We start from the raw sequence: 14,968 nt of genomic DNA, 5'->3' as shown, positions 1-14,968 counted from the left end.
TTCCTTCCAGTTCGAGTATATTTCTATTATCCCTACTCTCTGTCTTCTGTTGCCTAACCAATCTCCTAACCAGGTCAATAATGTGTCTTCCTATGAGCTTTAATTTTAACTAATACTTTCCTTTAACTTTGATTGTTTTTCAACTATATTAAGTTTATATCATAGCAAGCAATGGAATAATTAGCTGGGACAACTTGAACAACAGGCATTCAAAAGTCTGCTTTATGTGTAGCAAATACTGCTGTACTTTTTAAGATTGATGATGAATACTCTTTACCACAATATGCTGCCTTTGTATTATAGGTATGATGTGGGCAAGGTAATATGTGAAAGATATGTGCCCAGAATGTATAATACATTTGATGTACATCAGTGCAAAACAAACTGTTGTCTAAACATCAACATGCGCGATACTACACAAAGCAACAGCAAAATAACCCATCATTCCAACCTTAGTACTGAAATCAAATTTGAATTAAAAGCAAACTTATTGACATGGAAAATAAAAATTAATCTCAATGCATCAGTCATTTAGATTCACGAGTTTTTTTTTCTTTGCATAGATCACTCTTAAGATACTTTTTTAGGTCACCTGAACCACACAGCAAAAGGATAAGCAGGAGTACATCTGCCATTGCTACTATTCAAGTGTGTAAAATTGGTTCAGGATGACTTTCCAACAACTTTCCCTGAGATACTTATCCCAGCATGATCAATATCTTCCTATATACATTCACCAGGAATTTTCTCAGAGCTTTTCCCACTTTGCGACCATAACTTTGGCAAAGGTTTAGTGAACACCCTGCTCACACACATAAATGGGGATTCCGTTGAACTTCTGTTAAAGTTGTGGCAACGGAGTGGGAGAAGCTCTGAGGAAATTCCCAGTAATTGAATCTATATTAATCGGCTAGTTCTTGCTGGAATGGGTATCTTGCTTGAGTGTTAGACATGTTTTCTGCATTTTTAGTTAGACATTCTTTCTGCACCCTTCAGCTCAAAATTGTTTTGCTGTGTAAGTTGCTGGAATGTTGTGATGAGGGAAACAATGCATCTAGCACCTCAGCAATCGCCAGGACCAACAGTGTATCTCTAAAGGAGATTTAAGGAAGGAGAAAGAAACTGAGGGACTGGTGAGAAAAAGGACGAATTAGAGTCAAATCATGTACAGAAAAAGAAATAAAATAAGGGAAAAAAGATTGGATTAAGAGAGAAAAGAAACAGAAAGGAACAGTAAGGCAAACTTTTTAAAATTTAATTAGGCTAATAACAAATTTAGAATTGATATCTTTAATAACTCAAACAGTTGTATGCCGGAATGAGATTGAACTCTTTAAATTGTTCACATTGTTAAAAAGGAACTTATGCTCTTAATTACCGGACATAACTTTCTAAGGCGAGCTTAATGGGCAACTAATATGCAAATCCAGCAAGTTCTTAAAAATAATGCAGAGCCTAAGGGTGAGATGGCATTTTTGTGAAGCAAAACAGAGTGGTGTAAATCAACTACAAAGCTTTTGCCATGGTCCCACATCGCAGGCTGGCCAAAAAAAAAAGCCCTTGGGATCCAAAGGAGAGAGGCAAATTGGATCCAAAATTGGCTTAGTGGCAGGAAGCAAAGGGTTATAGTTAATGGGTGTTTTTGTGACTGAAAGGATGTTACTAGCAGGGTTCCACAGGGTTTAGTACTTGGTCCCTTGCTTTTTGTAGTTTGTATTAATGATTTAGATTCAAATATAGGAAGCATGATTAAGAAGTCTCACAGCTCCAGCGACCCGGGTTCAATTCTGGGTACTGCCTGTGTGGAGTTTGCAAGTTCTCCCTGTGTCTGCGTGGGTTTTCTCCGGGTGCTCCGGTTTCCTTCCACAAGCCAAAAGACTTGCAGGTTGGTAGGTAAATTGGCCATTATAAATTGCCCCTAGTATAGGTAGGTGGTAGGGAAATATAGGGACAGGTGGGGATGTGGTAGGAATATGGGATTAGTGTAGGATTAGTATAAATGGGTAGATGATGGTCAGCACAGACTCGGAGGGCCGAAGGGCCTGTTTCAGTGCTGTATCTCTAAACTAAACTAAGTCTGCAGATGATACAAGAATTGGCCGTGTGGTTGACAGTGTTGAGGAAAGCTTTAAACTGCAAGAAGATATAAATGGCCTGGTCAGTTGGGCAGAAAAATGGAAAATGGAATTCACTCTGGAGAAGTGTGAGGTAATCCATTATGGGAGGTGCAACAAGGCAAAGGAATACACAATAAATGGGAGGATACGGTGTACTGTGGAGGAACAGAAGGACCTTGGAGTTTATGTCCACAGATCCTTAAAGGTAGCAGGATAGCTCAATAAGATGGCTAAGAAGGCATATGGCATGTTTCCTTTATTAGCCGAGGAATAGAATATAAGAGCAGGGAGGTTATGCGAGTACTGTATATAATACTAGCTAGATCACAGCTTGAGTACTGCATCCAGTTCTGGTTATCACATTACAGGAAAGCTGTGATTACACTGTGGAGGGTGCAGAGGAGATTTACAAAGATGTTTCCAGGACTAGAAAATTTTAGCTATGAGGAAAGATTGGAGAGATGGGGTTATTCTCCTTGGAAGAGGAGGCTGAAGAGTGACTTAATTGAGGTGTATAAAATTATGCGGAGCCTAGATGGAGTAAATAGGGATGACCTATTTACATTAGCAGAGGGGTCAAAAACCAGGGGTCATAGATTTAAAGTAATTGGTAGAAGGATTAGAGGGGAGATGAGGAAACATTCTTTTTACCCAAAGGGCAGAAGGGACCTGGAACTCACTGCCTGAAAGGATGGTAGAGGCAGAAGCCCTCACCACATTTAAAAAGTACTTGGATGTCGACTTGAAGAGCCGTGACCTGCAGGGCTACAGAGCTAGTACAGGAAGCTGGGATTAGGCTGGCTCTCTCTTAGTCGACTAGTATGGGCACAATGGGATGAATGGCCTCTATGATTTCCATAATTTCTATGAAGTTCTGGAGATTCACAATTCACAGCAAATCTCTTAATCCCCTGAAATTGCTGGCCAATTTTCCCATTAATAAAGGTGACATCAACATGCCATTATCTTTCCAGCAAGAACCGACTCAATATATTCCATGCGGTTATATTTAATGGTTTAATACAAATAATTTCCACAAAAATAATGAACCATAAAGCACATGCGGTGACATTTTGTAAACTGCTAAGCCTTAACGTACCATTGCTTGGAAATCTACTTCTTTGTCAACCAGAGCCTTTGAAATCTGTGCTGCTTGCTGGAAATGAACGTTATCTGAAAAACAGTGTATTAGTGAAATGATATTCCAGTCTGCTTGATATGTTAAAGCTAAGGCAAACAAGTTGCATTAGCTGTAAGTGATAATTCCAAGTGACACATTCAAAAAATCTGACATTGACATCTTTAGGCAAGCATTATATGGCATTAAATTGTACAAATATGCATTCTATAAATATATAGAGACAATTACTCAGATGTTAAATAGGATGTCTAATGTTTCATAATGAAGTATTATTGCTTGCTCAGTATTTGCTCTGCAGATTGGTTTCCAATCTGCAGTTTAAATATAACAATGATTTACTTAAGCTATTGGATGATCCAGAATCTATCAAGCTCACCATCTGCTGTTCCATGGATGAGGAGGTAATTAACAAATCTGAAGTTTTCAGCTCTTTCCATCACAGTAGAATTCTGGAAAGCAATTAAAAGATTACAGGAAAACTCTCCAATCAGAAACTGATGACTAAGCGCAAAATATTAAAAGGATTACAAAAGGCACATGCACAATAATTTCTGTTGATTTAAACTTTGAAATAATTTGAAACAATTTTTTTTTTAAATTGAGAATTCTGGTAGTGTTGAATGAAAGATCCATGTTCATTCTGGTATGAGCATTTAAAAGAGAGTCAGATGAGTTTGTGGTTATGGCTAATACAGAGCACAAAAACAGTAGATGGAGTATTGGGAGATATGCCTCTTGGTCAGTGTGGTCTCCTGAAATTCATTTTAATCAACTTCATAATTTGAAAAGAAACCTCCCAAATGTTTTTTTCCCTGAATTAGACAAGGGTTTTTTTCTGGGTTTTTTGCCTCCCCCAGTTGACTGTGTGTCTGCTGATGGGTGGAAGGCCTTGGGGATTATGATGCTCAATTGCACCATGACCGTGTAGGATAAGCTGAATGGATCTGTTCGTCTATTTCTGTTCATAATTTTTGTGTTGATAATATTCTAAGTCTATCCGTATCGCATGCTGAGAAGTTTCTGTGTTAATTGCTTATGACACAAGCTTTGGGGAATTAATCAAATCTGTATTTATTTTGAATTATCATCTATTACAAGCATATCATAATGATTAGACATAATTGGAAGAAAATCCAGAGTAAAATTTTCTTCTTTCTTTCTTTTGGAGACCCATATGGATTTGAAAAAGATAGTTCAACTCATTGGGTCAGATTTTATCTCAGCAGCGGAGATCCTGACGGTGAGCCAGAAGGCGAGGGCAGACCCTGCCTCGGCCCTCTGTCGGACCCGCTGTGAAATTCTAAGACATATGGCCAATTAACTGCCTGCTGTCAGAAATGCCATCCCTTTAAGGGACAAGCTCCAGACTCCAAAGCTGCCCGCCAAATTGGAGGGACGGTAGCTCTGCAGTACAAGCAGCACCAGTGGCTATTGCCGGTTCTGCAGGAGGCCTGCAGTCACTAAGATAGAGAAGACCTTAGGACACAGGTAAGTGGGGTCTGGTTCTCCAGGGTCAGTCAGGCAGGCCCCACCGAGGAGCTGGGGGTGTTAGTGGGTATTATGCCGTGGGGGCAACCACTGCTGCCCGGCAGGGGGGGGGGGGCCCTCAGTAGCCATGGATTGCCCCCAGAGGAGGGCACACCTGCTAGGAGGCCCCAGGTCTCACCTGGTCGTGTCTCCACTCATTGGTCGGTCTCTCCAACTTCAGTAAAATGGGTGACAAGGCGGGATGCTGCCCTTAAGTGGCCATTAATTGCCCACTTAAGGGCCTCAATTAGCCTCGCCAGATGGCCATCCTCGAACTTCTCCACCTCGGACAAAATGGCATGGGGGCAGGACAACATCGGGCACGCCATCTGACGTCACCCCATGCCATTTTGTTTGCCTCCCCACCTCCGTTCCCATCTCAAACGGCAGGATAAAATTCTGCCCATTATATCGGGAAGCATATAATCAATGTTCCCTTTGGGACGAGTTGTTTTTTCAATCATGCTCTATTCGCAATTACGTACTTACTGAGAGAGACAAGGGTCAGGATTTTATGCTTGTGACGGTTGTCTCGACGTCCAGAAAAAGCAACGCCGAGAATCTCGCGATACCTCTTCTCTGGAAGGCCCGCCGAATCGAATGTCGATCAGGCACTTAAGAGGGCAGTTGTGGGCCTTCCACAGAACCAGAGGCCGGCAGCTCTTCCATTGAGCAGCGTTACTGTGGAGGTGGTGGTTGCTGCTGGAGGACCACCTACTGGAGGCCCAGGAGCGGTGAACCCAGGCCACAGGTATGTCAGGGCAGAAGTGGTTTCGCGGGGTGGGGGCCGTGGGTCAAGGGGTACAGAGACTTGGCTGTCAGCGAGCCCCTCCACTTCTCGATACCAGGTCCCTCATTCAGGCACTAAGTGCCTTTTAACAAGGGACCCACACCCCCACCCCCTGGAGCCGGGAAGCAGCTCGCATGGTTTTTTTGTGTCGTGCTTCCGGTGTGGTAACAGGGCAACCCACCATACAGCTAATTGCGGCAGCAGCAAAATGAGGTCCTTAATTGGGATTAATTGTTCAGTTAAGGGCCTCAATTGGCGGTGGGACAGGAAGGCCATTCACAGGCCTTCCTGCCCTGGACTAAATTTTGTTGGAGGCGGAATGGTGGTGGGGAACCCACCACCCTGCCACACCACCCCGCCACCATCTCACCCAATTCTACGCTCTCCTCACATCCAAACCTGCCCTGGGGGAAGAGCATAAAATGCCCACCTTTCGCGAAATTGATGAAATCAGGGGCAAAGCTGCTTTCAACCCCTTCTGAATTACTTTACATTGAAGTCGGCAGACAGTTATATCGGGCAGGGTATAGTACCGCATTCCATCTGATCCTGTGGGTTTCCAGCCTGGTGAGTAATGTTAAAATCACCCCCAATGTGCTTGAAACTTGAGTGTGGCTTACCTTGTAGAACTGAAGATTGTCGTTTTCAGTTGGGTAGCCCATGTAACGTTCAGTGTACATATTATCTGTAATGTTCAAGATACAGTGAATTTTTGTTCAAAGGAACCGTAAGAAATACACTCAAACAAATCTATGAAAACAATTATTTTCTATTTTAGGATATGTGTTTTAAATAAACTACTTCAACTATGTTGAGTACTTGTATGCTATGTGCTGTGCATCTCCTGCATTTTATTTCATTTGTTACAATAGTTCTTCATTACTTTTCTGATATATGATAATTTCTGATACAACTCATTACTTAATGGATCTCTCTCTGTTTGAAAAAATCAGATAAAATATGTCTTCCACTTGCTGAAACAAAAATGTTTGTCTGGCTTTCAGAAACAGAGTAATTTTCTGTGATTATTATAGAACATTGTGACTTTAGTTTTAGCATCAAACTTAATACTTTTCAGGGAAATCATATATTGTTAAATCACTTTCTAATCCTCAAGGTACATTTTAACACATTGTAGCCTCCTGCAGTAAATAGCACACATGAAAACTAATTTGTGAAACTTCAATCATATATAATCAAAAGAAAGCCTTGGATTTACATAGCAGCTTTATTACATCTCTGAGCACATCACCTTTTATGAAACAGGGTGACTTACTGGGCTGACTTTTACCATTTGTGGGGAGGACGGCACAGTGGCGCAGTGGTTAGCGCCACAGTCTCATAGCTCCAGCGACCCGGTCCAATTCTGGGTACTGCCTGTGCGGAGTTTGCAAATTCTCCCTGTGACCGCGTGGGTTTCCGCCGGGTGCTCACACAGCCAAAGACTTGCAGGTTGATAGGTAAATTGGCCATTGTAAATTGCCCCTTGTAAATTGCCCCTAGTGTAGGTAGGTGGTAGGAGAATTGTGGGGATGTGGTAGGGAATATGGGATTAATGTAGGATTAGGATAAATGGGTGGTTGATGGTCAGCACAGACTCAGTCGGCCGAAGGGCCTGTTTCAGTGCTGTATCTCTCTATGACCTGATAGCAGGGTCATATCCAGGTCGTCTGGCCACACGGGCAAGTGGCGAGACTTCCTTGTTGATCTGCAAGGCAGCCTGTGGAGGAATGACTGCAGTGTGAGGAAGGGTAGCTACAAGATGGCCCCCCATTGCCAAATGAAGCCTTCATGGGGATGAGCCTGTCAAGCACCTAGTCCTGTCTCCAGTCACTGCAGTGGACCTGGGAGACCCCTTCCACGAGCAGCCTTTCACTCTGCCTTCACCCTCTGCACTGTCTCCAAACTTGCTAGCCCTCACTTCTTTGCCACACATCCTGTCTGTTTTAACAGACAGCTGCAAGCAATGGCTGCCATTTCCCTCCACCACTCACCTGCTGCTGAGCCCACTGACACTTCAAGCAACCCGTACACCCCTTGCAAAAGCCCAAATTGCTGGAAAAATTGCTGCCATCTGGCTGATTAACAATCTTAATTACCTGCCTGCTGCCGTTCAATGTATGGCTGATCTGTCTGGCGGCCTGTATCTGGGATGTTTGGCTGGTGGCAGGACAACATCAGGGAGCCAAGCCCATATGGACCTATGCCATTTTTCTGGCCCCTCCGCCCCCACCTCTGATCTCGCTGCTATGGAGTTGGTAAAACTCTACCTAATACTGTGTTGGCAAATGTGTTTTTGCTGGTTTGCATGATTGAAGAATATTGACCATTATCAAAGAACAAAGAACAGTACAGCACAGGAACAGGCCATTCGGCCCTCCAATCCTGCGCTGATCTTGATGCCTGCCTAAACTAAAACCTTCTGCACTTCCGGGGACCGTATCCCTCTATTCCCATCTTATTCATGTATTTGTCAAGACGCCTCTTAAACGTTGCTATCGTACCTGCTTCCACCACCTCCCCCGGCAGCAAGTTCCAGGCATTCACCACCCTCTGTGTAAAGAACTTGCCTCGCACATCCCCTCTAAACTTTGTCCCTCGCACCTTAAACCTATGTCTCCTAGTAACTGACTCATCCACCCTAGGAAAAAGCTTCTGATTATCCACTCTGTCCATGCCGCTCATAACTTTGTAAACCTCTATCATGTCGCCCCTCCACCTCCGTCGTTCCAGTGAAAACAATCCGAGTTTATCCAACCTCTCCTCATAGCTAATGCCCTCCAGATCAGGCAACATCCTGGTAAACCTCCTCTGTACCCTCTCCAAAGCCTCCACGTCCTTCTGCTAGTGTGGTGACCAGAATTGCACGCAATATTCGAAGTGTGGCCTAACTAAAGTTCTGTACAGCTGCAGCATGACTTGCCAATTTTTATACTCTATGCCCCGACTGATGAAGGCAAGCATGCTGTATGCCTTCTTGACTACCTTATCCACTTGCGTTGCCACTTTCAGTGACCTGTGGACCTGTACGCCCAGATCTCTCTGCCTGTCAATACTCCTAAGGGTTCTGCCATTTACTGTATACCTCCCACCTGCATTAGACCTTCCAAAATGCATTACCTCACATTTGTCCGGATTAAACTCCATCTGCCATTTCTCCGCCCAAGTCTCCAACCAATCTATATCCTGCTGTATCCTCTGACAATCCTCATCACTATCCGCAACTCCACCAACCTTTGTGTCGTCTGCAAACTTACTAATCAGACCAGCTACATTTTCCTCCATCATTTATATATACTACAAAGAGCAAAGGTCCCAACACTGATTCCTGCGGAACACCACTAGTCATATCCCTCCATTCAGAAAAGCACCCTTCCACTGCTACCCTCTGTCTTCCATGACAGAGCCAGTTCTGTATCCATCTGGCCAGCTCACCTCTGATCCCGTGTGACTTCATCTTTTGTACCAGTCTGCCATGAGGGACCTTGTCAAAGGCTTTACTGAAGTCCACATAGATAACATCCACTGCCCTTCCTTCATCAATCATCTTTGTCACTTCCTCAAAAAACTCACTCAAAGTAGTGAGACACGACGTCCCCTTCACAAAACCATGCCGCCTCTCGCTAATAAGTTCGTTTGTTTCCAAATGGGAGTAAATCCTGTCCTGAAGAATCCTCTCTAATAATTTCCCTACCACTGACGTAAGGCTCACCGGCCTATAATTTCCTGGATTATCCTTGCTACCCTTCGTAAACAAAGGAACAACATTGGCTATTCTCCAGTCCTCTGGGACCTCACCTGTCGCCAATGAGGATGCAAAGATTTCTGTCAAGGCCCCAGCAATTTCTTCCCTTGCCTCCCTCAGTATTCTGGGGTAGATCCCATCAGGCCCTGGGGACTTATCTACCTTAATGCTTTGCAGGACACCCAACACTTCCTCCTTTTTGATAATGAGATGACTGAGACTATCTACACTCCCTTCCCTAGGCTCATCATCCAACAAGTCCTTCTCTTTGGTGAATACTGATGCAAAGTACTCATTTAGTACCTCGCCCATTTCCTCTGGCTACACCCATACATTCCCTTCTCTGTCCCTTAGTGGGCCATCCCTTTCCCTAGTTACCCTCTTGCTCTTTATATACGTATAAAAAGCCTTGGGATTTTCCTTAATCCTGTTTGCCAATGACTTTTCATGACCCCTTTTAGCCCTCCTGACTCCTTGCTTAAGTTCCTTCCTACTGTCTTTATATTCCTCAAGGGATTCGTCTGTTCCTAGCCTTCCAGCCCTTACGAATGCTTACTTTTTCTTTTTGACTAGGCTCACAATATCCCGCGTTATCGAAACTTGCCAAACTTATCCTTCTTCCTCACAGGAAGGTGCTGGTCCTGGATTCTAATCAACTGACGTTTGAAAGACTCCCACATGTCAGATGTTGATTTACCCTCAAACAGCCGCCCCCAATCTAAATTCTTCAGTTCCTGCCTAATATTGTTATAATTAGCCTTCCCCCAATTTAGCACCTGCACCCGAGGAGTACTCTTATCCTTATCCACAAGTACCTTAAAACTTATGGAATTATGGTCATTGTTCCTGAAATGCTCCCCTACTGAAACTTCAACCACCTGGCCGGGCTCATTCCCCAATACCAGGTCCAGTACGGCCCCATCCCTAGTTGGATTATCTACATATTGTTTCAAGAAGCCCTCCTGGATGCTCCTTACAAATTCTGCCCCATCCAAGCCCCTAGCACTAAGTGAGTCCCAGTCAATATAGGGGGAGTTAAAATCACCCACCACTACAACCCTGTTACCTTTACACCTTTCCAAACTCTGTCTACATATCTGCTCCTCTACCTCCCGCTAGCTGTTGGGAGGCCTGTAAAAAACCCCCAACATCGTGACTGCACCCTTCCTATTCCTGAGCGCCACCCATATTGCCTCACTGCACGACCCCTCCGAGGTGTCCTCCCGCAGTACAGCTGTGATATTCTCCATAACAAGTAATGCAACTCCCCCACCCCTTTTACATCCCCCTCTATCCCACCTGAAGCTTCTAAATCCTGGAACATTTAGCTGCCAATCCTGTCCTTCCCTCAACCAAGTCTCCGTAATGGCAACATCATAGTTCCAAGTACTAATCCAAGCTCTAAGTTCATCTGCCTTACCTGTTACACTTCTCGCATTGAAACAAATGCACTTCAGACCACCAGTCCCACTGTGCTCCACAACATCTCCCTGCCTGCTCTTCCTCTTAGTCTTACTGGCTTTATTTACTAGTTCCCCCTCATTTATTTCACTTGCTGTCCTACTGCTCTGGTTCCCACCCCCCTGCCAGACTAGTTTAAACCCTCCCGAGTGACGCTAGCAAACCTCGCAGCCAGGATATTTGTGCCTCTCCAGTTTAGAGGCAACCTGTCCTTCTTGTACAGGTCCCAGCTGTCCCTGAAGAGATCCCAATGTTCCAGATATCTGAAACCCTCCCTTCCGGCACAGTGGCGCAGTGGTTAGCACTGCAGCCTCACAGCTCCAGCGACCCGGGTTCAATTCTGGGTACTGCCTGTGTGGAGTTTGCAAGTTCTCCCTGTGTCTGCGTGGGTTTTCTCCGGGTGCTCCGGTTTCCTCCCACAAGCCAAAAGACTTGCAGGTTGATAGGTAAATTGGCCATTATAAATTGCCCCTAGTATAGGTAGGTGGTAGGGAAATATAGGGACAGGTGGGGACGTGGTAGGAATATGGGATTAGTGTAGGATTAGTATATATGGGTGGTTGATGGTCAGCACAGACTCGGTGGGCCGAAGGGCCTGTTTCAGTGCTGTATCTCAAAAAAAAAATCTACACCAGCTGTTCAGCCACGTGTTTAGCTGCATTACCTTCCTATTTCTAGCCTCACTGGCACAGGGAATAATCCCGAGATTACAACCCTAGAGGTCCTGTCTTTTAACTTTCTACCTAACTCCCTAAACTCCCCCTGCAGGACCTCATCACTCTTCCTGCCTATGTCGTTGGTACCGATGTGTACCACAACCTCTGGCTGTTCACCCTCCCCCTTCAGAATGTCCCCTGTCCGCTCAGAGACATCCTTGACCCTGGCACCAGGGAGGCAACATACCATCCTGGAGTCTTTTTCACGTCCACAGAAGCGCCTATCTGTGCCCCTGACTATAGAGTCCCCTATAACTATTGCTCTTCTGCGCTTTGTCCCTCCCTGAACAACAGTGCCAGCCGTGGTGCCACTGCTCTGGCTGCTGCTGTTTTCCCCTGATAGGCCATCCCCTCCCAACAGTATAGTTGTTAGAGAGGGGATTCCTAGTAGAATTCTTTGCTTTCCTTCAATAAAGGAATGAATTTTCTTGTGGTGATTTGCCAATGGAAAAAAAGATGCAAACTGACCAGGGTCAGGAAAAATATTTCCATGAGATTTTCCTGAATCATTTGTATTCTCATTGGAATAGTCAGTGGCTAAATCTAGTGTAAACTGGATGTAATCTCCTGGAGTTCAGCCTTTAAAGACAGGTCTGGCTGAACAATATACTGGTGGACAACCAGGTACGAAAAGGTGCAGTGCTTAGGTTGCTCTCTGGAATTTCAGATAACTTGATTGCATGCTTCATCAATATTTTTCTCGTACTTCTCAAGAATAGAACCACTCTGACCAAGCCTGTACTAACATTTCTTTATCTGTCTAGGGCTCAAATTTTGTTTGATAATTACTCCTTTGAAGCTCCTTGGGATGTTTTACTACATTAAGGGCACTATATAAATGCAAGTTGTTGTTATTGTTGAAGGAAAGAGTTAAAAAGGAAATGAAGTTGGTGTTTCCTTCAACCCATCAGCTCTTTAGTTAAATTTGCCCGATGCACTGGGGGAAGCTGTTAAACTAATTTTCTTCAGTGTAAAGTTACACCCATTGCTGAAGTGGCATAAATCCATGAAATTTCTGTCTACTTGATCTGTAAGGCTATGCAACTGAGCCCTGATGCGTTTTGACAGGCATAGGGTTTATACTGTCAAGAGCAAAAAAAAAAAACTTGTGCTTCACGCAATAAAAATGTAGACAAATGCGCTAAAACATAAATTTCTTGATGTTTTCTGTCAATAGTGGCATAGCTATGGCTTAATTGCTGAAGGCAACAGAAAAATTCAAGGCTATTGACCTTTAAGCATGCTTCAAGTGACAAGGCTCCATTGCTGTTTGCTTTTAACAGGGAATCTTGCTAAAAAGTTGCCATTTTCTGGTCCATTAGAATGAGTGAGCCTAACAGACCACATGGGTTGTCTGACTCCATTTTTTAAGGTTCTAAACAAGAAGTATATTCGGAAGGTACGAAAAAGATCCTTTACCTTTTCCAAGTATTTCTTAGCTTAGTATAGAATGAAGCATGCTACACTTTTCATGCTTATATTTATTATATAGTCATTTATGATTGAATTGTAAAAGAATTTGGGTGTGGAATTGTCTTCGTAGCGATGCTGACGCCCCTGCTACGGAGGCCCCAGGTCCTCTGAGTACGAGGCGCAGCACCTCCGGCCACATCAGGTTCAGCCCATGTGGTGTCTCATGTTGGGAAGGGTGCTCTCACGGTCATTGAGTGTTTCTTGGAGGTGGTGTGGTGAGTTACTAGATTTGGCCGGAAATGTTGCTGCATCCTCACAGGGAGGGTAAAGGATTTGGTGATCTGCTCATTCAAAAGTTGCAACAGCTGCACTGCCCCTGCGTCTGCAACAGGACAGGGAGATGGAGCAGAGGCTGCAGAGAGGGGAAGCTCTGGGTGATGCCCTCTGCCAAGTTGTAGCTGGACTCCTTCATGCTCCTTGACCGTGACAATAGGCTGTCTAGCAGGCCAGCCAATGCACCCAGTATCTCAGTGTGCATGTCCACCAGCACTGTCCTGTGTGCTGTTCCATATATGTCCTCATCTGAGACCCCTGTAGCAGAACTTGTGTGTGACATTGCCCTCTGGTAAAGCACATGAACTATCCTTTTATTCCATCCTAGCTGCAGCCCATTCATGTCCTGTGGTTGACCATGTACAGATACTGACTCTATACTAGCCTGTAAGGTATGTGCAGTACCAGTTTCTGAGCTGATGGCTGAGAGTGTCAGATCAATTGACCTCCTCATCATTGCTATGGTGTTGCTCTCTATCTTGCTCCTGGGTCTGCTGTGACTGGGCAGGCAGCAGATCTTGGGTGTCTGAAAGCAAAAGATCAGAAAGGGAAGCTTGGTGTAAGGGAAGAGGGGTGGGATGGAAAGCAAGAGGCCCATGGTCACACAATCAGCAGCTTGTTGATCATGCTAGATAGGGTGAGGTGGGAGTTGAGAAGGGGCATAAGACAGGAATATACGGTCATCCTCAATGTTCTCAGCAACGTCGGGTGCCTGGGCTCTGTCACCACAGATCCCTTAATGTGGACAACCATCTCCGCCTTAGGGCTAAGGTACTGCGAGTGTTCTTGTTCCCAACTGCTTCTGCTCTGCTCCTGGCAGTTATGGGTGACCGAGTCTTGCAAGAAAGTAGGCAAAATATCAGTGATTGTGTTCTACACTAAGGTGATGTGCTTGCCATAGCTGAATAGCTGGAAGTATGTGGAAATATTGGGAGCTGGTGTGCAGCTAGCATCATTGGAAAGTCTGTGAGGGTGAACTGGAGTGCCTAGATGTTAGGAGTGAATCCTAAGTGCCAGAGACTGCTGATGGGGGTGTGGTGGATTGAGCAGTGAGAGGGGTTGGTGGTGTGGTGGTTATGAGGTCCTTTAAAGATCTATTCATGGACCTTGACCACCCGTGTGAAGTCATTAAACTTCACGTGGCACTGCTGCCAGTTCCTCAGAGCCAGATTTCTTGCATTGACCTCCCTGGCCACCTGCCCCCATTCCATCTGGAGGGTGGACTTTGGGACTCCAAGACTCTGGGGAAATATGAACTCTCTCCTCCGGTCCACTTGCAGGACTAAGGCCTCCAGTGCTGCATGCGAACCTGGAAAGCCTCTCTCTTCCCTGGTGCTCCATTTGTGCAGCTTCTAAATGCTGCCACTGTCAGTACAAGCAGCCAGCAGCAATTCCCAATCACTTAGTGCAGTTCCCCTTTAAGAGGGGCAGACTGCCTTTAAGGGGAGCAGGCTGGCTGCAGCACCTGTCAGTGCATAGTGCTCAACTGAGCACTGAAGCAGTTGGCAGCACAGGCCTTGCTCATATAAATACAACAATCTGGTAATTGAGCAGGCAGCACCAAGTTTGCTTCCTCAATGGCAATGGATGCAGGCAGGTCACAACCGATGACCCCCGCATCCGAAAACAGTGCATTATGAATTTTTAGCCCTTTGAGTTTTTAATTGAATTGTACTCTGTTTGTTTGGTTGGCTCTTTCAATCATGGGCAATCTTTCTTCTTTTG

The 14,968-nt window shown here is 44.8% G+C and overlaps 1 protein-coding gene and 1 long non-coding RNA gene across 4 annotated transcripts in view; one reads left to right on the top strand and one right to left on the bottom strand.

The window, feature by feature from the left end:
- The window catches only part of fap (fibroblast activation protein, alpha), a 141,557-nt gene that overhangs the window by 5,624 nt on the left and 120,965 nt on the right, over positions 1 to 14,968 (bottom strand). For all 3 annotated transcript variants that reach the window (XM_068035239.1, XM_068035241.1, XM_068035240.1), the window contains 3 exons: positions 6,196 to 6,260; positions 3,635 to 3,707; positions 3,217 to 3,290 (listed from right to left, as the gene is read on the bottom strand). In XM_068035239.1, coding sequence (XP_067891340.1) covers positions 3,217 to 3,290; positions 3,635 to 3,707; positions 6,196 to 6,260 — 212 coding nt within the window. The remainder of the gene's footprint in view (positions 1 to 3,216; positions 3,291 to 3,634; positions 3,708 to 6,195; positions 6,261 to 14,968) is intronic.
- Positions 5,156 to 14,968, top strand: part of LOC137372002 (uncharacterized) — a 91,529-nt gene continuing 81,716 nt past the window's right edge. The window contains exon 1 of the long non-coding RNA XR_010975332.1: positions 5,156 to 5,536. This is a non-coding gene — a long non-coding RNA (uncharacterized lncRNA). The remainder of the gene's footprint in view (positions 5,537 to 14,968) is intronic.

The sequence above is a fragment of the Heterodontus francisci genome, chromosome 7 (assembly GCF_036365525.1).
Source record: "Heterodontus francisci isolate sHetFra1 chromosome 7, sHetFra1.hap1, whole genome shotgun sequence".
Classification (NCBI taxonomy): Eukaryota; Metazoa; Chordata; class Chondrichthyes; order Heterodontiformes; family Heterodontidae; genus Heterodontus; species Heterodontus francisci.
The sequence above is the reverse complement of the archived record's forward strand: the minus strand, read 5'-3'. Positions and strand labels throughout refer to the sequence as shown.